The sequence below is a fragment of the Phyllopteryx taeniolatus genome, chromosome 5, assembly GCF_024500385.1.
Source record: "Phyllopteryx taeniolatus isolate TA_2022b chromosome 5, UOR_Ptae_1.2, whole genome shotgun sequence".
Classification (NCBI taxonomy): domain Eukaryota; kingdom Metazoa; phylum Chordata; class Actinopteri; order Syngnathiformes; family Syngnathidae; genus Phyllopteryx; species Phyllopteryx taeniolatus.
This window is the reverse complement of record NC_084506.1, coordinates 10,851,333-10,875,173: the sequence shown is the minus strand read 5'-3', so window position 1 is coordinate 10,875,173 and position 23,841 is coordinate 10,851,333. Positions and strand designations below refer to the sequence as shown.

Here is a 23,841-nt window from a genome sequence, read left to right as displayed (position 1 = left end):
GCACAAGTAATTAAACTCTATAGTGTTTCTATCGAACTTATTAGTGAATGAACACCATATCACACGCATGTTAGTCAACTGGTGTATGGAGTTGGTGAGCTGGCACATCGAGGAAGGGTGAAAAGGGGGGGGGGGGGGGGGGTGTCAGCGAGCCCGTCCAGCAGCGGACCCAACCACGGGGACCCCACCGACCACCCAGGTCCCAGGGAGGTCCCGAGCCCGACCGAAGTGCCCGACCAGTCCCAAGGGGAGGGGCACGGTCACCGGACGACCACCCCCCCCCCCCCCCACGCCCAACCCTCACCCCCCACCCAACGAGCCCCACCTCTGCCACTGCCCCCATCATCCCGGGAGAGCATGGGGACCCCAGCCAACAAAAACGGTCATAGCCTGCCAAAACGAGCCCAAGTTAAGCACCCATCATGAGTAGGTTTGGGAGAATGGAGAACCGACTGGAACTGGGACCAAACTCAAAAACCCTGGACCTCAGCCCCGATGCCCACAGTCCACTCATCCCGAAGAAGAAGCGTCGAAAACCAACCAAGAAGCGGCGAAAACCAACGAAGAAGAATGCACACGAAGACACGCCCGCGCCCATCGGTGGCGGCGGCGAAAATCAGGAAAGGAAACAGCGCTCCACAGGACCCAGCCCCATCCATAAAAAAAAAATAACATTAAAAAAAATTAAAAAATCACCGGCACCATGCGAAGCCCCCAATCGCGCCAAAATGCAGAGCCCCGGCGCTTACCCCCAAAAGAAAACGCCACAAGCTCAAAACAGGAAGCCAAGCCAAAGCCCGCACACACAAACCACCCAACGCGATGAAACAGTCTCAACAATTTCTTCCAAACATTAAAAACTATAGTTAGAATTACAAGTATGACATTCGTCCAATATATTTGAGCCCCTGAAAAGTGAGGTGGTCTGCAGACAATGGCTGTGATTCTTAAATGGCAAATGACAGATTTTTGTGAAACGTCTTAAATTAAAGTTGAAAGTCTCCACTTTGTTTGAATTTCAGTCAATTGTGGTTGTTTATGTTCTTTGGCTCACAAGGCAATGGTTATATCGAAGGGAAGGAGTTGGAGAATTTCTTTCGGGAGCTGGAATCCGCCCGGAGAGGAGCTGGCGTGGTGAGTCAAGTAGTCAGTCATTTAACACATTCTACACATTTACTCACATTTCATTGTTCTAAAGTTATATACTGCATGTTGTGTTTGTAGGACCCTTCAAACCCAACATTCAGAGAAACGATGAAGGAGTTCATGCAGAAATTCGACAAGAACAAAGATGGAAGAATTGAGATGTCAGAGGTAAGACATTGGGTGGATCATGGTTATTCTGCATGGTATCTCTACTTTTCATTGAAAAAGGAAAATGGCATGTACAGGTGAAAAATTAAATGATTTGGAAATGCACACACACACACACACACACACACACCTACGATGAAACACCTTATATATTCATTCATTCATTCATCTTCCGTTCCGCTTATCCTCACTAGGGTCGCGGGCGTGCTGGAGCCTATCTCAGCTATCATCGGGCGAGAGGCAGGGTACAGCCTGAACTGGTCGCCAGCCAATCGCAGGGCACATATAAACAAACAACCATTCGCACTCACATTCACACCTTTGGGCAATTTAGAGTTTTCCATTCTTTCTAAGTAAGGTGTAGACACTAAAAGACAGCACTGCATAGCACAAAGTAAACAAAACAAAAGAGTAGAAAAATAGGGAAAAACTCCTAAGACTATGATTGAGATTGGTCTACAAGTGAGGCTCTTACAGTACTGCATTTCATCAGTAACATGCATTTGTCCTCAGCCTCTTCTGCTTCTTCCTGTTTTCCCTCTCAACTCCCTTGCCAGGCAGCAATTTCTCTTCTTCTTTTCTTTGGCTGTTGACCCTGTCTAATTTATTGTTCTTCCATTGTCAGACATTGCTCCATCTACAGTATTTACCAGTGGATGGGTACATCAGAATCAGAATCAGCTTTATCAGCTTTATTAGCCAAGTATGTTACAAGACAAATAAGGAATTTGAATTTGAGATGCACCTTTGAGCTATTTCAGAAAACCGATGGATCAAGTGTTGATCTAATAGTTCACACATTTCCCTTTGTTAGAGAAAGTCAAGATTCACCTGTAAAAAAAAATCAGATGGAAAGTAGGTTGATTGGAGACTCTAAATTGCCCGTAGGTGTGATTGTGAGTGCGAATGATTTAGTGTTGTTTCGTGTGCCCTGCAATTGGCTGGCGACCGGTTCAGGGTGTACCCTGCCTCTCGCCCGAAGATAGCTGGGATAGGCTCCAGCACGCCCGCGACCCTAGTGAGGATAAGTGGTAAAGGAAATGGATGGATGGATGGAAAGTCTAATGAAAATGTATAAAAATACAGTAGGCTTGACATATTATTGACAACTCATTCAACCATTTTGCATGTAAAGACTTATGCAATGAACTAGTGCCTAAATCTTGTCGGGGGTGAGACTATTCAACAAAGAACAATATCAAACATTTTGATCAACATGACATAAGAAATTAATAATGTCGGAAACAGCAGAGAATTGTTCATAATCATTTGCATGGAAGTACCAAAGCATTTGCAACTTGTTCAAAGAAATGAGAAACTACTTTTTTGATGTGCACAACTGACACAATGATGTGAAGCTTGAACAAATACAACTGAGAAAAACTGTAACATGGCTATTAAAATTCAGGTATGAGTCAAATATTACCCCTGGATTTCCAACTTGATTTAGTTTTAGAGAGAGTGTCTCAAGGTGACTGATCATACTTTCTCTTTGGCCACAGACAATGATTTAAATTTGGTCTGAGTTTAGCTGAAGAAAATAGTTTTTGCACCCACAACATCTGTTCGATACAGTGACAGAGGGAATCTACAAGCCAACGCATGTAGATCAAAGAGTCATCTCCATAGTTTCAGTCGGACAATTTTTAGCTGTATATGAACTAGCCTAATGGAAGTATGCACAGATTGAACAAAAAGTGTCCCAGGATTGACCCATGGGGAACACCACAGGTCATAGCCATTTGGTCGGAGACACAGTTACCGATTGCAACAAAGTACGTCCTGTACTCGAGGTCGGACTTGAAATAGTTTATAACAGTACCAGGAATTCCTACCCACTGTTCTCACCTCTGCAATAAGATCACCTGGTTGACTGTGACAAACGTAGCGTTCAGGTCCAGGAGAACTAAGACTGAGACTTTGCCTGCATCTGTGTTCAGGCGGATACTAACTCACCAGTCAACAAATAACTCACTTCTGTGTAGATAGACAAACTTTGGTAATTAGTGAGGATAAGCGGAACGAAAGATGAATGAATGAATGAATAGGTGTCAAGTCAAAATAAAGTTCAACGGATTCAACTCTCAAAGGACTACAAAAATGGTGGATGAACTATAATAAACCAGAAGGACCAATCACCACACAGCTACTGCCTGAACTCTAAAAAGACGGTGCATGTCGCAGTTGGAACTAATTAAAATCAAGAAGCAGGCAGCGATGGCCAGAAAGACCCTTCCTTCAATGTCTGAATACTGAAACCCATGCAAAACAAATCCATCTGCAAATGCTATAGAGAGGCAGCCAGTAAGAAACTGTGATCAGAGACTCTAGCAGTTAAATCGTTTGTATGTGCGCTACCGTAGAGCTGGTTGCCTAGTTACACGTGGGTTGTTAACCATTTAGTTCCCATGGGTGCTAATTGGACTCTAAATTGCCCGTAGGCATGACTGTGAGTGTGAATGGTTGTTTGTTCCTATGTGCCCTGCGATTGGCTGGCAACCAGTTCAGGGTGTACCCCGCCTCCTGCCCGATGACAGCTGGGATAGGCTCCAGCACGCCCGCGACCCTAGTGAGGAGAAGCGGCTCAGAAAATGGATGGATGGATGGATGGGTGCTAATTGTTTGTTAATGTCCCTGATTGATTGAAATGTGGTGAAATTATTATATGTAAAATATGGGGTTTTAATTTGAATTTGTCTTTTGAGAAATTATGAAATTAAGATTTATTGTGTAATCACAGGGTAAATTAAGCAATGTAAAAATAGCGTGGATTTTAACGTCATAACTCAATGCAAACATTTTGTATTTTACTTCATAATTTGTGGATAAACTTCACTATATTAAAATCTTGCCAATAAAAAGTTACCAAGGTTAAAAAGTAATTAATATTAAATAGTTAATGGTAGAATACAGTTAGAAATTCAAGAAAATGTACATTAAAAGGCATTAAAAATGAAACGTAGGCTATCCATCCGTTTTCTTTACCGCTTATCCTCACTAAGGTCACGGGCCTGCTGGAGCCTATCCCAGCGATCTTCAGGCGGGAGGCAGGGTACATCCTGAACTGGTCGCCAGCCAATCGCAGGGCACATATAAACAAACAACCATTCGCACTCACATTCACACCTACAGGCAATTTAGAGTCTTCAATCAACCTACCACACTTGTTTTTGGGATGTGGGAGGAAACCGGAGTACCTGAAGAAAACCCACGCAGGCACGGGGAGAACATGCAAACTCCACACAGGCAGGGCCGGGATTTGAACCCCGGTCCTCAGAACTGTGAGGCAGATGCGCTAACCAGCCGGTCACCGTGAAAATAGACTCAGAGTAAATAATAAAAATTGAGATTCATACTTGACAAAAAGGCTGAAAGAATTAACAGCAGTGGGTCACTGGATTTGCACTTAATTTTCAATTTAATGGAACAGGATCGGTGTCACAGGATGTGTTTGTCTTGTATTTTGTATATAGCCACTGGAAATATTGATGACATGTACAGAATTCAAATACATTTTTTGTATGTTTCTTTGATTTGAGGGGTTTTCACCAAAAGGCTAAAGGCTAATAGCTTGTTGAAATGTCCTAAAACTGCACATAAATAAAAAGAAGAAAAGGAAAGCTGCCTGGTCATTTGAGTGAATTCCAGTGGGAACCTGTGGATAGATGATTCCATCCCTTTTAAGTGGAGATATTGCATGGCAAAATTTGAGGGGTTTGACAATATGGTTGAAGGATATACAGTATATATTTTTTTTACATTCCTAGAGAATTGTTTTATTTCATTATTCATTATACTGTTAATCAAAGTGGCGGCACAGTGAACAACTGGTTAGAGCGTCAGCCTCACAGTTCTGAGGACCGGGGTTCAATCCCCGGCCCCGCCTGTGTGGAGTTTGCATGTTGTGCCCGTGCATGCGTGGGTTTTCTCCGGGCACTCCGGTTTCCTGCCACATCCCCAAAACATGCATGAATTGGAGACTCTAAATTGCCCGTAGGTGTGAATGTGAGTGTGAATGGTTGTTTGTTTGTATGTGCTCTGCGATTGGCTGGCAACCAGTTCAGGGTGTACCCCGCCTCCTGCCCGATGATAGCTGGGATAGGCTCCAGCGCGCCCGCGACCCTAGTGAGGAGAAGCGGCTCAGAAAATGGATGGATGGGATGTTAATCAAAGTGAAAAGCTATCAATCAAATGCATGAATGTTATATACTAACAATTTTTTGTGATAATGCCCTTTTCAAAGGTTTATTAATTCCTTTAAGAAAGTTCTAACGTGCAAAAACTTGGACTAAAAAGATCTTGGGACTCTGCAGGTTATGGTATATTATTTATGTAGAACTCATCCATTTGCAACTTAACAGTCAAAAAGTTTTACAGCCTCCATCGCTTAAGAGCGTTGACTCCTCTATTTTTTCTTCTCATCTATCCCATTTCTCTGTCATTCTATCTCTGTAGCTGGCCCAGATTCTCCCCACTGAAGAGAACTTCTTGCTCTGCTTCAGACAGTTTGTCAGTTCCAGTGCTGAATTCATGGCGGTAAGTGTGTGTGTGTGTGTGTGTGTGTGTGTGTCTGTGTGTGTTATTTAAGCAGGTATCATCTTCTTATAATGTCCCTTCTCAACAAGTCTTGGCTCGAAGGCTTACTTTTGCCATTAAATCACAATGTAACAGTGCACATTTTCCTGGCTTTCCATGAACTGGCGGTTACGGTAATTGTGTCTCGTGACTTGCTGTATATTTAGACTGGTTACGAGATGCAAATAAGTTTTTAATGATATTAATTGCTCCTGAACCGAATATGTAGACGAAGAAATAGACTCAACATGACATATCAAAGTATCAAATTCATTATAAGCACTTTCATAGCATCAACATTTAAAATAGTAATAGTAATTGAGGAAAATGTAAATCCAGCAATACTGTATGTCTCAATGGGATTTATTATTTGAGAGGATCTTTGGCCGCTGACTGAGCCTTTGCCTGCAAACTGTCCTAAACCAATCAATCATAATTTTCAATAGGCCCATCATGTAAAGTTTTAGCAGAACACAATTACATTATGCAGCTGCTAAAATGCAAAGGCAGCATAGCCTTTTCTTGCCAGTATACACCAATTTTAACATTGTTGGCTCAAGTTTTGTTCTGACCTGCCTGAAACACATAAAGTGACTCAGCTAATCCGCTTTGACTTTTATGTGACCAGAAAGTTGTTCTATGTTGATGTATCGTTTATTGCAGAGGCTTGAGGCAGAGCAATCAAGCAGAGCAAACAAATCTGTGTTTTGTGTATATCGTGAGTCCAGTTCCTGTCAGGTTTCATGTTCAAACATGTAAAGAAGTACATGCAAAGCTTGGTGGATGAACCATGTGACCCCGCAATCTCCACCAGAAGCTCTATGCAAACTAAACAACAACAACAACAAAAACGGCCCAAAAACATTATTAGTACAGCACTACAGTGTGTCTGATGTGATGGGACCACATAGAATATTACAATTATTACAGAAAATATTTATTTATAGCAAATGTCAAAACTATTTAATAATTCCAAGTTTGGTAAAATGCCTTTGTTATGTGCAGTATGAATAATGACTGATTGTAGAAGTAACACAAAGCTGTCCTCAGAGTGTTGAAAGATACAATACTTGGAATATAAAATAATTTAGTCTACCAAATCCTTGCTCAAGATAAGAATATTGAAGATTTTGTTTTTGTTAGATTTGCTCAAATAAAAGCATGTAGGCAATTTTTGAACCAATTGCATACAGGGGAAAATATGTCCTTCTCTGCAGTGTTATTCAGATGAAATAATGAAAATAGAGGAGGGTGAAGAAAGGAGAATGTGTGAGGAAACCAAAGGACTACTGTAAACAGTCACAGAGGAAACTTAATGAAATGTCGATGGGAAGCTGAGAGCCAGAGTTTGAGAACATGAAACGAGAGGAGGATTAATCGGTCTTTGTTGAAGGGTGTGGAGAGGGGGAAGTGAGCAAAGAGATTTTAAAGGGTTAGAATGAGAACACAGGACCCTCTATTTTCAGGGTCATGTATAATGGATAACACTACTGCTAGCTCTTCTCTGCAGAGCCAAGCAAACGAGAAGGGGAGCGATGGGGAGGAGGATAGATGAAAAAGGGAGAGGCCCATCCATCTTTGACAAGGAGCCCTTATTTGGACATAGGCAGCTGCTAGATTAAAACATTCATTAAAATGACTGTCTGCCTTGCTCATATCTTTCCGTCTCTTACTGCCTTTGTCTGTGTATTGTATACGTTTTTCTTTATCCTGGTGGGAAAATGTCTTTTCGCAGCACATTGTATGGGTTTCAACAAAAGGAGTTCAAACTTGGAAGCAAAATAAAAAAGTCTATATTTTTTGCTTTTCCCCATTTCTTTCAGGCATGGCGGCGATATGATACAGACCGCAGTGGTTACATTGAAGCAAACGAATTGAAGGTTTGTATTACATTTTTATCAAATTACCAATCAAACAACAACATCTTAAATGGTGGATATGGCACTTAACACGGTTGCAACCATTAAAAATACATGTTTAACTCATGGCTGGACAAAAATTATATTTTTTTTTATTTTGTCTCTTTCTCCTCCCCAACTCAATCTTCCGAGCAGAGCACTCAGCCTAAATTGTAATAACCAGTCTCATTTTCATCATACAGTATACATATTGAAACCATTGTCACACACAGATCACAGCCAATCGGTCGTGATGTAGGACTTGATTTCTTTGATTGTACATCCAAATTAATTGCATAGTCATTCATTCTGTAGTTTTTGATGAGATAGAAAGGTTAGATATGCCTTTAGAAACGTTCACAAGATAATTGAACCTTCTGAATGGAGATCTTACCAGGCTAAATTACATTCTTTAATGTCTCTAAAGATTTCTGAAAGACATTTAAGGAAAATGTGCGACATTTGCAAAATATGCTGAACAAAATTTTTGTGAAAAGGTACAGTAGATAAAAGCAAAACCAAAGTCTTGTGCTTGTTTGAAAGAAATTAATTTATGTAAATTATTACAAGCATTGCACAAAATTGTTCTACATCATTTAACGCATGTAACTTATTTAATCATGTTTATTGTTGAAGACAGCAAGAACACACCATTACTGATACACTGCACGAGTGGGAAGTTTTATTGAATGACTAAGTAGCAGATTATTTGAAGAGCATGAGCTCTGAAGATTACTCTGTTTTCCTGGTCAAAAAGTCAAACTGCTCTTTGTCTGAAGCGAGGCTTCACCCAGCCCACAAGGGTTAGCAACAGTCGTACCGTGTTGCAGGATCTTCCTGAGGAACATATAGCAAAAGATCTGAAGGAACTAAACTTTGACAGATACAACCTACCTGTGGAACAGGCCCTGGGTCTGCAGCGGTGCATTGAGACAAGTTCAGCATGGAGGTGCCTCAAAGGTCATGCACCAGGCATGGAATGTTGTCAGTGGCAAGTTCTGTCTATGATCCTCTTCGGTTTCTCTCGCCAGTTATGTTGCTTGCCAAAATCTTGCTACAGGAGTTTTGCAAAAGGAATCTTGGCTGGAATGAGTCCATACCTTTAGGGTGAGATGGATGAAAGACCTGGACGTGTTGTCTGAATTCAAAGGTTGAAAGGTGCAGCAAACCTAAAGGTTTTGGACATCCCACACAGGCTCGTCTGCTTCATCGCTTTTCAGATGCCAATGAGACAGGATAGGGAGCAGTAACTTGCTTCAGAATGCAGACCATAAGAGCATCCATGTTGTATTCCTGATGGGCATATTTAATTAATCAGATTTTTGTAATAAACATGGGTTGTGGGCTGGTGTAAAGCATAGCATTTTCATGACGCAATAGGCTCGGCGGAATATTGTTTGAAATGGTGAATCCAGATCTGGTCTTCCACTGTGACAGGATGGCAATTGCTTGATCCGCTCCACCAATAATGTGACATCACAGTAGCCCGACACTGCATAATTTGCAGGAGGAATTAAACAAAGACGGCGGTGTTATACTTAGCCCCACTACCTCACAGTTGAGGAATTCAAATTTCTGCCCCGGCCTCCTTGTGTGGAGTTTTTTATGTTATCCCTATGCTTCCATAGGTTGTCTTCTGATACTCCAGTTTTCTCTGATGCCTGCAAAATATGCATATTAGGTGGAACGAATTCTCTAAATTGTCCATAGGTGAAATAGTTGTTTGTCTGTATGTGCCCTGTGTTTGGCTGTGACCCCACGTAGCTCACCCTCATCCCTAATGAGGACAAGTCTTGTAGAAAATGGATAAAGGGATGAGAAACGTTACATGGTAAAGTCCTTAATTGCAGCTGCTATGCTATGTTTCATAAACAAGTACCTATTTGTTTATGGGGTTGTGCATTATTTGATAGATAGAACATTAAAAGGCAGGAAATGTGTGATTTATCATCGATAAAATTGCGAGAGGTCCTCTTTGTACATAGTGGGTTAAAATGGAACAGCTTGACCCACAAAGAGCTCGAGCACTTTTGATGGCTGTTGCTTTCAATAAACAGACAAAAGAAATCATCTACGTAGCTTGGTGAACACAGGGAGGGAACGTCTCACTACAGTATATTGTTAGAACAGGTGTAAACTTGAAGAGAAAGAGAAGAGAAAACTTAGCTTGTTACAATTAGGTCCAGATTTATTTCAACATTTTCAGGTTGACTCTTAAATGATTCTGGCTTTAAAAAAAATAAATACCACAATTGGATTTTAATTAAAAACTGACAGCTTTTTTTACACGGAACAACTCCATTTTAGAGGACCAACTTAGACAAAGTGACATAATTGTAACAACAATACATTTCATTTCATTTTATTATTGTAAAACATTTACAATTCGGTTTAAGCAAAGCCAATTTTTCAGGTGAAGCTTCTAAAATAAAAGCAATCAGTTTAGTTTCCACCACCCACCTTGTGAAAACATTTCCTAAAAAATTTGTTACGCAAAGCGTCCAACTGCGGGAGTAAATAGGGTCACTTCATAGTCACATAGCCTGTTTTTGTTTTTATGGGATCACATTTCCAAGGTGCAAGGCACAAATAAGGTGTGGCTTCTTTACTGCTTTTGAAAAATGTAAATGAGCTTGCAATCAGCTGACATTGAACACATGGGTCGTAGGGGGTAAGTAAACACACGTTAAAAAAAAAACATTTATAGTTATGTCAACTCAACATGTACTTAAGTTTCATTTGTTTTTTTTCTTTAATCTCTTTGCAGATTTAAACTCCGTCCCTTATTATTTATCGATTTCAAGTTTATCTTTTTCCCTATCCATTGTCACACATCACATCAAAACTTTAATGAGCAACAGTGAAATGTAATACATTTCACAGTTTTTCTATGGCCTGTTATAGTTTTGCTATTTTATTTTATTACTTTTTTGCAACAATTAAAGACTTAATTAGTTGTTAACTCACCATGATGGCTTCAAAGACAGTTTTAATGTGGTTTTCAAGAAGTAAACACCTGGCTGAACGTCGAAGGGTGGGTGGCATTGGTGTATTGCAGCCGAAAATACATTTTAAACTACACATTGATAATACATATGTCGGCGGCGAAGCGGCCAATTGTCAACAATGGCTGCCCTTGTAACCCATATTAAAAACACCCCACTTGTCTCATTTTCCACAAACACATTGCTAAACCTCTAACCTTGCTCCTCTGTCAATCTCATTTCCTCAATGGAATTTCTGGTGCGAGGCGCTAGCATGTATACAGAGGAGCGATGACCTAGGAAGTTGCAAAGAGAGAAATGAGATGAGCCCATGGTATTATTTCTAAGATATGTATGAATTTTTGAAAAAGTCAGAACAATTGCATTACTGTATTGTTGTTGTGAATGTACAGTATAAAGCCAAGAGCGTAAAGGGTTTAATGAGTCATTAGCATTATTTATGTTCTTGCATCCGCAGAATTTGAAGGGCAATGCATTTAAATTGTGCAGTTCACGTAGTTCAAAGGATGGGTGTTCTTTAATCAATGCATTTCTACTTTGCATAGCTAAGTTACACATTTACTGTGTCAGTTGTTCAAATTATAATGCTAATGATAAAGTTTCAAAACTAATCAGTAAAGTTTGGCCTTTAATTTCACTGCTGTTTTTATTACTGAATAAAGTTGTTCTTCATAAATAAACAATATCATTGTTTATGATTTTTTTCCCATACAAGTTTAAGAAATCTTGTTCAAGTTCCATGTGCATAGGACTGCCATAGTATTAGTGTATTTATCTCTTGATTGTCTTAACTATTATGGGCTAAATTTTTAAATCATCAACTTTTTGAAAATAGAATGTCAAGCATGGCTGTCTCAGCATGGGAGGCATTTACCCATATAAAACCTATAAAAAAAACCTATACCCATATATAAAGGTGGCATAAATTTGATTTTTTGCATGTATCTGTAGCATTATTAATCAAATTATATGAAAATAAACAATATACAGTAGTACATATTACCAAATGTTATTTCAAGACACTTTTCATGAGGAAGATCCTTGTACACTGATTCTGCAGTTGTGAAATGTGTTGCTTTTGTTTTTCTGTGTGTTCAGGGCTTTCTGTCAGACCTCTTGAAGAAGGCTAACAGAAACTACGATGAACAGAAGCTTAACGAGTACACAGAGACCACAGTAAGGCTCTTTCCCATGTGTAAACACTCGCACAAACAAACACACACATTTATTTTACACCACGATTGTGTATTAAACATGTAGTTATTAAATACAAATTGAAGAATGGGAGGAAAAAATTAATTAGGTTCTTGATGCAGAGTTTATTTCATTAAAAGAACACAGTTAAGACAAAAACACAAACATAAAAAGTCTAGTCTTGATGAAAGGTGATGTTAAGTGTTGTACATTTTACTCCGGGGACTTCCATTGTACGCCTGAGTAGTCTGGGCAGCTGGTGTCCTGCAGGTTGTGTGTTTACAACCCAGATGTGCTAACATCTGCTACTTCTTGGAGCCCCGGAGGTGACCTGACCTGATTTGATTAAGCAGGTTGCAAATCTTCTTTAAGGATCTGCATGAAAACAAACCCCAACTATGATGTTGGGCATGAACGTGGCATTTCAAAAGTAGCTGGTGGTTTAAGAACTATTGATGTTCTTCAGCTTTAATTGAAATACAATATAATGACTATTTGTACATATGATAATTAATGTAGTCTCATGTGAAAAATCCCCACTCACCTTGAAGAAACTATTAGGTTATCCCTTTATTGTCCTTCTGTACAAAGTTGTAGATGCAATTTAAAGGAGAGAACTTAAACTTAACTGCTATTCATTTTTCTATTCTTACATTTCATATCATATTGACTGCATTAGCCTATGAATATGATGCCTTTCTGTCATCCACTCCTGCCTCTTCTCATCTCTGCTTCGCTTTGTAGCTCAGGATGTTTGATCTGAATGGAGATGGAAAACTGGGCCTTTCAGAGATGGCAAGGTAATGTGCAATTTCACTTTAATCACTACCCTTGGATCATGTTTATGTTGAAACCCATTGTCTGCATCTTCAAATAAAAGAAAAAAATTTTGTCCATTGATTGAATTTGCCACTCTTCCAGACTGCTACCTGTTCAAGAGAATTTCTTGCTCAAATTCCAGGTAGAGTACAACACAATCCAAAGAGAACATTGATTCTTTGATACATCCTTTTGAATCGGTAGATTTTGAACTTTTATCTTTAAGTGAATGTAGAGTCATATTTTTATTTTTAAAGGGTGTCAAGCTGACCAGTGAGCAGTTCAATGCAATCTTCACATACTACGACAAGGTAGGTTGTGAAACTAAATTTAAATGTACTGTACTGCATTTCTGAACCAGGACATTAGAAGAATAATCACATTGGATCAAAAGCTGCTCATGATTCTTTTGTTTAGAATTACTAATAGGGGTTGAACCGATTATTCTACAAGTCGACTTTTCAACTCCAAATCGGTGTTTAAAACTTGTCAATTAATTGTGTTTTTGGGACCTAGACTTCCAATTGACCAATTTAAAGAGGACTTGCCCGTCTGCTGCCTTCTCTTAAACTCTGTGGAACAATGAAATGTCCGGCCAACAAGCTGTCACAGTCTAATTTCATCCAAGCGGTTCTGAGAGTACGAAAATAAGCTAGTTGCGGATGAGAATAGCTGCTAGCGTGGATAGCTTAGGCTATTCCATGTGCTGCTATTCTTAAAATATTCGCACCAGCGACAGCGCGACCATGTGACTGGAGGTGAGGAATGAGGGGAGCGGGATACAAATGTTATGTTCAATAATGTGCAGACAACAACTGTGTGCTAACAAGAACCTTATTCAGCAGAAAATGTATTTAATTACTGTAAAATCACTTTAAAATATTTTACTGTAAGGTAGGTGGTTAATTGAAGACTCTAAATTGCCCGTAGGTGTGAATGTGAGTGCGAATGTTTGTTTGTATATATTTTGTGCATTTCAATCATGCAATTTAATGAATCAATATCCATAACTGGTCCTGGAGCTGAACATACAGTGGGTCGTGCGGCTGCACACATTATACAATCCCCAAAATTGCCAAGTCGGGCCGTTTCTTGTTAGTAGGCTATCCACAGGTTTTGTTGTGTGTATCCTGCGGCTAAAGCTAAAATTTGACTTGATGTCATTTTGTCTGTGTTGAAAATTTCCACTATGCTAGGTGGGTTGTTAAGTATTTGTACTACAGGAGGGTTTGCGACAGCCTTGAAACTTGATTGGTTGTTAGTGGTTTGTTCTTCCTCAAATACATTGATGTGGATAAGACCTCGTGGATCTCTTCCAGAAACATTCGTCCTTTGTGTTTGTACCATTGATGCTTAGCATAATAGGGTTTTGTGTTGAATCATAATTTCTTTGGAATTTTATTCTATCCATTATTGCATTATGGTTTTTCTGGCCCTCAATGGCTTTGTCCACCATTTTTTGTGGGGTCCACCTGCCGGTAAAAGGGGTGGTTTGTCCCCATGTCTGACACCATGTATGACTAGATGGCAAATTCTGGCGCATCGGGTCTGTACCGTCTGGTCGAAACATAAGTAGATGTTTGTTCCTCTATACGAGCTGTTATATCCTTCACAGTTAATCACTTCGCATAAGTCAAAAACATAAGCATTGTTTGTTCCTTTCTTGTGATTAATTGTAATTTGGAATGGTATTCCACATTTGCTTGGTACCCTTTCTCCTGCTACATGAATTGTTGGTCTACTAAATTCCCCGTTTGCCGAATGCAACTTGAGGCAATAAATGCAACACTAATGAAACAATCAAAGTGGTTTGGCAACACAACATTGTGACCTGTGGAACCAGGTAGTCTCTTTTCCTTCAAGTTGGTAGTCCTGGCAGTCACGGTGAACGGTCCCGTCCACCTTGGTTCAGACCACTTCCTCTTTATCACTCGAAGCCAAACAGATGCAGGTGGATTATCGCCGTCTGACTGGATGCCTGCAAAGCTAATGGAACATAGCTTCATGAGTAAGAAATAAAACAATCCAACACTACAAAAAATCTCTAATCTTTCAAAAACTCCTAATAACATTCGCAACAATGAGTCAAAGGCCAAAGGTGGGGTCGTGACTTGTTGAATGCTTTTTAAATTGTGAGGCTGCAGAAAGCATCTCGGCGAGTATATTTATTTTCAACAATGTCAGGTGAGCATTTGTCTTAGTAGCTTAGTGAAATATTAATGAAGATAGGTAAGTCAGTTCTTGCCAGCAAGAGAAAATGTAATGCATTGTATTTGTGGAGGAGGTGGGAGTGGTTTTTTGAGCAGGGTCTTCAAATACCAATTTTCATGATACTTTTCAAATACTACTTGTAACTTTGAGATCATAATAGTAGCGACATAATGTCTTTTTATTACCTCCACTGTGCACAAATCATGCAAAGGGAGAATCTTGTCGTATGGTGATTGTTAGATAGTTTGTTATATTAACTATGTTTAGAAGGAAATAAGTGTTCACGGTGAAAATAAAAGAAGGCTGGAAGAACTGTTTAAAACTGCATCACCCGTGCACATAAAGATTGCTCAAAGAGTAACTGATGAGATATGTTAATTTGTTATCCTTTGTGGAGGATTAGGATTGGGTTTTTATTTGTACTTTGTCCCTTAGCCAATATGGCAATCATCAGTATCAGATTTATGAAGATTAATGTTATTATTTTGCAGTAGTTGGTAGCAATTTCTACACTGTTAGTCTTACTTTACTCTCTTGTTTATAAAATACAGACAAAATAAATGGATGCCATTTGGCCATTGCTTGCGGGTGGAAGTAGTATACATGGTGCAGTGTTGCACCACCTCTGTGTTTCAGTGCAACCCAGCAAAGCAATAAAATAATGCACATACAACTGCATTTTTCATGTAAAAAAAAAAAAAAGTTCCCAGCTCACTTTTGTGGGAAAGTGGTGACTGGTCAATGTAAAATAAGCCTATTATAAAAATTAACCTGGCAGTGTGACACGAAAGATCAAGTTAATGTCCACTAAATCAACCTCACTAATGTGAAGCTGTTATCCAACATCATCTGGCTGTGCTTGCATGTCAGATTCAAGATAAAGTGTGAGTCAATGACTCTCTGTGCGTGTTTTTTTTTTTGGGGGGGGGGGGCAATGGTGTGTAATTAGTGGCATCATCGTGATGTACAACCCCAATTCTAATGAAGTTGGGACGTTGTGTTAAACATAAATAAAAACAGAATACAATGATTTGCAAATCATGTTCAACCTATATTTAATTGAATACACTACAAAGACAAGATATTTCATGTTCAAACTGATAATCTTGATTGTTTTTAGCAAATAATCATTAACTTTGAATTTTATGGCTGCAACACGTTCCAAAAAAGCTGGGACAGGTGGCAAAAAAGACTGAGAAAGTTGAGCAATGCTCATCAAACACCTGTTTGGAATATCCCACAGGTGAACAGGCTAATGGGGAACAGGTGGGTGCCATGATTGGGTATAAATTCCCTGAATTGCTCAGTCATTCTCAAGCAAAGATGGGGCGAGGTTCACCTCTTTGTGAACAAGTGCGTGAGTAAATAACAGAACAGTTTAAGGACAATGTTCCTCAACATACAATTGCAAGGAATTTAGGGATTTAATCATTTATGGTCCATAATATCATCAAAAGGTTCAGAGAATCTGGAGAAATGACTGCATGTAAGCGGCAAGGCCTAAAACCAACATTGAATGCCCGTGACCTTCGATTCCCCAGGCGGCAATGGATCAAAAACCGACATCAATGTGTAAAGGATATCACCACATGACCTCAGGAACACTTCAGAAAACCAATGTCAGTAAATACAGTTCGGCGCTACATCTGTAAGTGCAGCTTGAAACTCTACTATGCAAAGCAAAAGCCACTTATCAACAACACCCAGAAACGCCATAGAGTTCTCTGAGACCGAGCTCATCTAAGATGGACTGATGCAAAGTGGAAAAGTGTTCTGTGGTCCGACGAGTCCACATTTCAAATTGTTTTTGGAAACTGTGGACGTCGTGTCCTCCGGGCCAAAGAGGAAAAGAGCCATCCGGACTGATATGGACGCAAAGTTCAAAAGCCAGCATCTGTGATGGTATGGGGCTGTGTTAGTGCCAATGGCATGGGTAACTTACACATCTGTGAAAGCATCATTAATGCTGAAAGGTTCATACAGGTTTTGGAGAAACATATGCTGCCATCCAAGCAACATCTTTTTCATGGACGCCCCTACTTATTTCAGCAAGACAAAACCATATTATGCATGTGTTACAACATCGTGGCTTCGTAGTAAAAGAGTGCGGGTGCTAGACTGGCCTGCCTGCAGTCCAGACCTGTCTCCCATTGAAAATGTGTGGCCCATTATGAAGCGTAAAATATGACAACGGAGACCCCGGAATGTTGAACAGCTGAAGCTGTACATCAAACAAGAATGGGAATGAATTCCACCTCCAAAGCTTCAACAATTAGTGTCCTCAGTTCCCAAACATTTATTGAATGTTGTTAAAAGCAAAGGTGATGTAACACAGTGGTCCCAGTGTTTTTGCTAAAAACAATACAGTTTATCTGTTTGAACATTAAATATATTGTCTTTGTAGTGTATTCAATTAAATATAGGTTGAACATGATTTGCAAATCATTGTATTCTGTTTTATTTATGTTTTATTTAACACAACGTCCCAACTTCATTGGAATTGGGGTTGTACATAAGTTCTGCTGCTGCCGTGCTGCCAGTGGTTCTCTCAGAGCGCACATTGTGTCTGGTCTGTTAAACCTTAACAAGGCTCACTGTTAGAGCGCCAAATTAAGTCTCAACTGCATGATGGCATGCAATGATGGCCGAGTGCCTGACACGTTGCACTGATTTCTCACGATGCTCTGCTCGACCAGATGTCTTCTCAAAGCTAAATACAGTGGAAAGTTCTCTTTTTTTCCAAGATTTGGTATATTTCAGTGAAGAAACTCTGAAGAGCATCTTTGTGAACAAAAGAAATGTGGATTCATTCAGTTCTGTGTTATCTTCAAACAGAATAAACAGAAAATGGACAGCAATCATTTTGTACCAATTTGAAAAATCTTCAAAAACAATTTCTAAGTTAAAATGTATTTCTTTCTTTAAGATACACATTCACAGTTTATGACTATTTTGAAATATACTATATGCATTATGCTGTTATTCATTCAGTATACAAGTAACTTATTTATTAAGTTTATCCAAAGAGCAGTTCTTAAATAGAAATAATATGTATTTAAAAATGTCATGGAAGACAAGGACGAAAACAGCACGTGTGTTTCTGTTGCCTTGTTTCAGGATGGGAATGGCTACATTGACGAGCAGGAATTGGACGCCCTGCTACAAGACCTTTGCCTGACAAACAAGACGGTGAGATGTGGGCTTTGGTAAATTCCTTAGCAACAGCAGAGTCAGAGTCAGAGTCATTTTCTGAGCCGCTTCTCCTCACTAGGGTCGCGGGCGTGCTGGAGCCTATCCCAGCTGTCATCGGGCAGGAGGCGGGGTACACCCTGAACTGGTTGCCAGCCAATCGCAGGGCACATAGGAACAAACAACCATTCGCACTCACAGTCATGCCTACGGGCAATTTAGAGTCTCCAATTCATGCATGTTTTTTGGGATGTGGGAGGAAACCGGAGTGCCCGGAAAAAACCCACGCAGGCACGGGGAGAACATGCAAACTCCACACAGGCGGGGCCGGGGATTGAACCCGGGTCCTCAGAACCGTGAGGCTGACGCTCTAACCAGTCGGCCACCGTGCCGCCCTTAGCAACAGCAGTTCCAACAGAATGTGTGGGCGTGTGTGTGTGCGTGTGTGTATCTGGGTTAGGGTTAGCTTAGTTATGCTTTTTCCCTCCTGCAGGCTACATCCATAATGTATGTAACAGAAAACCAACATACATAATATCTATTCAAATAAAAAATTACGATAATAATTATAATAGATGAGAAAGGTACAGCAAAATCTCTCAAATGAAATCCATTCTGGTCATAGCAAAAAAAAAGGAACTATTGCTAACATAGAACCTTGAATGCAGTATTGTGTTTATACTGTGTTACCAGCGGCCACGGCAGCTCCGTTTGCCCGAAACATAGTGCTTTGTGGGATTTTAGGTTTTTTTTTTCCTCCGTATTCAAGTCATGCTGTTTTTTCATGTGTGTGTCACATCTATCACAGTATCCGTGATGGGCCGTGAAGGGCAGGGGCTCAAAAGCGTACTACAGTTCAGAATACCACGGCAGCTATTAGAAGGTAAAGTAAACATATGTTAGTGGTGCGTGCGGGCACTCTACTACATGACTTCCATGGCCACTGGGAACATAGTTTAAATGCAACAAACATAGCTTTACAGGCAATGTTTTAAGTAACATTTAAAGAGCTAATTTCTAAAATGCTATTTTAAATTTTGAATTTTAGAGTAAAATTACATTTACTTGCACAGACCTGCAAATTTAAGGAACATTAAATTTGTTCTGTTAAAACAATCCACAGGCTTGATAACTGACAAATCCCACAATAAAGTTATTTATTAAATCATACATACAAAATGCAATGCATTAAAGATATACTGGGTAGCAAGTCGACAAAAACAGAGCATTTATTGTTCAGTGCTCAGCTACTCTCTTTGCTTCTATGACCTCATATTCTCACCATCGACACCCAACGCTGGAATCAGTCCGTCACCTGAATTATGAAATTGTTGTTCTTTCGCACATTGGTTTTCCTCATTCAACCAACGCTGTTCCCTGCCTGATGAAACCAATTCTTGCTCCTCTGAATCCCGAAAAGTATTCATCACGGGAACACAAAATGAAACTCGGCCCCATGTTGGATTGTATACAACACTGCTCGAACACTGATTAGTAGAAATAAACAACAACAAAACAGGCATGGCTATTCTCACAGTTTGGAATGTATAAACAACAACAAAGCAGGCATGGCTATTCTCACAGCTTGGAATGTAACACTTTGTAGCACATTTAAAAGAGTTATATATTGTGACACAAAACTTTGACACGGCAGATAAAGGCTGCACAGAATATCATGACGTTCCTTTTTTCATTTGCCGTTTGTCGCATTTAGGGAAAGTGCTTTTAACTTGAACATTCACCACTGTTAATATAAAAATGTAAAATTGATTACTTGTACTGCCATTTTGACATATTTTTCCATTTGGGAACATGCCTAGTGCCTTGGACATTAGTCCAATGAGGTATAATAGTGTAGATTGTACCTTGAGGGACCAACTTAGACTCCGACTGTGCCCCTATTTCAAGCAGTAATGCAAAGTAGTGTTGTCCGGAGCTGCAGTAACATCAAATATTATTTTATTTAAGAGAAAGAAATGACAGAATGTGACACAAAAAAGTATTACTGCTCATAAGGTTTTGCCCGAAGATGTCATTTAATCATTTATATTAGGGTTGTCCAAACTCCGGCCAGGGGACCATTTGAGGCCAGCCAGCCATTTTCTAGCACCCCGCAGCATATACAAAAAAAAAATAACACTTGACACAGATGTGACACCCACATCCCCCATGTGAGTGACGCACCTGACAACTACTACTTCTAATAAGAAGAAATTAGTTTTACAGTACCTAGAGGTATGCAAAGAAACTATTTACAACTAAAATAGTTACAATAATTATTGATACTCTGCTACTTTATACTACTATATATTTATAATCATTTCTCTTTATAATGCCTCAGGAATAAAGATAATGCAGTTTCGACTGGTTAGAGCGTCTGCCCCACAGTTCTGAGGACTGGGGTTCAATCCCCGGCCACGCCTGTGTGGAGTTTGCATGTTCTCCCCGTGCCTGCGTGGGTTTTCTCCGGGCACTCCGGTTTCCTCCCACATCCCAAAAACATGCATGATCGGTTAATTGACGACTCTGAAATTGCCCGTAGGTGTGAATGGTTGTTTGTTTGTATGTGCCCTAGGATTGGCTGGCAACCAGTTCAGGGTGTACCCCGCCTCCTGCCCGATATTAGCTGGGATAGGCTCCAGCACGCTCGCGACCCTCGTGAGGAGAAGCCGCTCAGAAAATGGATGGATGTATATATATATATATATATATATATATATATATATATATATCATTCATTCATTTTAGTTTCCTCATCACTAATTCCTAATAAATGCACAACTAAACTAAGAAAACAATGTAAAATAACTTTTACTGGACAAGTCATCAATAATTACCAAGTAATCTCGATATGTGACTTGATTACTGTCAAATTCTTATGCATATCATGCAGGCTCATTTATAAATTTGTATTATCTCAACAACTTATTATAAAAGTGCTGTGAGAGGAAAAAAAAATCCAAATGAAAAATATAACAAATGAATGAAAAGTACCACTTACTGTAGTTCTCATTTGTGTGTAAATTGAGATGCAAATGGTGTCTTCTTCTTAACTAATGTCATTAGTTGGTCCCAGGAGATGGACGCGTTCAGCTTTTCTGACTCCATCATACACAACCTATCATAGCACCTCATGTCTTCCAGGAGGCGGACCCGAAGAACCTGACAGTCTACAAGCAGAGCATCATGAGCCTGTCTGATGGAGGAAAGCTCTACCGCGGCGAGCTTGAAATCGTCCTCTGCAGGGAGCCAATTCAATGATTCCAAATCCTTTCTTGTTGTTATCCTAATTATGTCTGCTCTCCCTGCCCTGCTCTCCCAGTAAAACACTACCTTCCTACTTTCTGGTAACAAAACACCAGGTGCATGTGCCGGACCTCCCATCTTCTCCAAAAGCTCTTTCTTCTGAGAATGACAAGTACAACATTGGCATAAAATAGCTCTTCTCCAGTAAACCCTTGTTTTCTGCAACCTGACCTCTCAACCCTAAGGTGATCTTTTGTGAAACATCTAGCAAGCCCTACTATTTCACATGATGTCCTTTGATGCCATATGATTTGACATTCAATGTTTGTTTTTGGCTGATACTGTAAAATGAAAATTGCAATAAAACCTCTTAACATGAATACATTTTTGATTATTTTCGTCTAGACAGACATTTGCTTCGTTTATTGCATAGTTCATAGTCAGTGGGTGTCTATACCTTCTTTTCTTTGTCCTATTTTTTTTAGGGGGGGGGGGTGTGGGGCAGTGCAGGAGATTCAATCTTCTTTGTTCAAAATTGTAATGCACAAAAATAAAAGGACAAAACATGCCCACTAGTGACACAATGGAGCTATGGTTAAGTTTCCAGGAGCAGTTGGGCAATTTAGATGCATAGACATATGGGGTGTGTTTCAGCCTTGTGCATAATACACAAAATAATTTTAAATTATACATCAATTTCTTAATAATAGTTGCTTCCTGTCAAAATCAATGGGTACAATTAAATCTAGGTGTCATTAATAACATGAGTTAAATGAAGCATGAGTTTTTTGTTTTGTTTTTTTTAAATCAAGGGCAGCCTTCATAAGCACATACAATATTACCAAAGATTAGCCACAGAAAAAGAGGTGCCTTAGCTGAGTTGATAATCTTTAGATAATTGGCTGTTGCATCAAATGTCTAGTAAAACCTCTGTAATTGAGTTGGCATGCTTTTAAAGTCTAAATTATCCAGCAGGCATACGGCCTCCCATCTCGCAGTGGAGCTGAGGCAAACCCACATCAATAAATCAAAACCATTTAACTCTTTAGGTGACATACAGATGCACAAGAAAAATGTTCATCACTGGAAATAGGGCACAGATGGTTTGAATTATTTATTTGTCAATGACAAACCACCACCAAAAAAAAAAAAAAAAAAAAACAACCACCGGTGTTCTTGGTTGCCTCAAGATTGTCTTAGTTTTAATAGAAGCGACAGCATTCATGACATTTGAGATTTTACAGGTGAAGTTATCCAAAAGTTCATCAACTGTCTCAGTATTCACAGTTTGTGGCACAGCAATGGTCTCCATAAACTTAGTGGCGGTACTCTCATTTATGTACCTTTTCTTAATAAACTTTTGGAAGAATCTATAATTCAAAGTATACACAAAAATGGTCAGAAATAGCCATATCATTAATGTCAATTGATAGAATTTCAACATCCTGAGAGATGACCAGGTCTAAGATGTGACCTTGAGTGTGGGTTGAACTCTTAATATGTTGAGAGAGGTCAAAAGTGTCTAGTACAGCAGAGAGTTCTTTCGATTTTTTTTTCCATGTTATTGTCAACATGAATGTTAAAGTCTCCCGTTATGACAAAATAGTTGTAGTCAGTACAAATAACTGACAGCAATTCTGAAAAGTCCTCCATAGATTTTCTATTGTATCTTGGAGGCCTATAAATTATTAAAACAATAACTTTGGGTCACCTTTAACTAAAAAACAAAGATATTAAAAGGAGCTAAAATCATTCAGTTTAATTTCTTTACACTTAAATAATGACTTAAAAATAATAGTAATACCACTGTCTTTTTTCCCTATTCAAAACTTGTACATATAATTAAAATCTGCTGGTGTTGCCTCATTTAAAATGGTATTACAGCTACTTTCTGTTAACCACGTTTCATTTAGTAACAATATGTCCAGATCATAGGTTGTAATTATGTCATTAATCAGCATTGATTTATTACCCAGTGACCTGATATTGAAAAGAGCTATTCTCGCAGAGATAACTGGAGACAATAGTTTGATAGGTTCACATGTTATCCTCACTAAGTTTGTAGTTCTACTTTTTGTGCCATATTTCTTTTACCAACTTTCTGTCCCTTGTAATTACAGGGATCAAAAATGCCTGATCCCCATAGGGGTCTGACTTATTCTGGAAAATACCCCGCAGATATCAGTCAGATTCGCAGATAAGATTCTTCATGGGGGCGGCACGGTGACCGACTGGTTAGAGCGTCTGCCTCACAGTTCTGAGGAGCAGGGTTCAATCCCCGGCCCCGCCTGTGTGGAATTTGCATGTTCTCCCCGTGCCTGCGTGGGTTTTCTCCGGGCACTCCGGTTTCCTCCCACATCCCAAAAACATGCATGGTAGGTTAATTGACA

General features: G+C 39.5%; 1 protein-coding gene across 1 annotated transcript in view; it reads left to right on the top strand.

Moving 5' to 3' along the window:
- Positions 1-21,831, top strand: part of calb2a (calbindin 2a) — a 46,118-nt gene extending 24,287 nt beyond the window's left edge. The window contains exons 2-11 of the mRNA XM_061774820.1: positions 1,058-1,134; positions 1,225-1,314; positions 5,770-5,850; positions 7,713-7,769; positions 11,891-11,968; positions 12,731-12,786; positions 12,908-12,947; positions 13,063-13,116; positions 18,134-18,205; positions 21,350-21,831. Coding sequence (XP_061630804.1) covers positions 1,058-1,134; positions 1,225-1,314; positions 5,770-5,850; positions 7,713-7,769; positions 11,891-11,968; positions 12,731-12,786; positions 12,908-12,947; positions 13,063-13,116; positions 18,134-18,205; positions 21,350-21,466 — 722 coding nt within the window. The 3' untranslated portion in view covers positions 21,467-21,831. The remainder of the gene's footprint in view (positions 1-1,057; positions 1,135-1,224; positions 1,315-5,769; positions 5,851-7,712; positions 7,770-11,890; positions 11,969-12,730; positions 12,787-12,907; positions 12,948-13,062; positions 13,117-18,133; positions 18,206-21,349) is intronic.
- Positions 21,832-23,841: the final 2,010 nt, after the last annotated feature.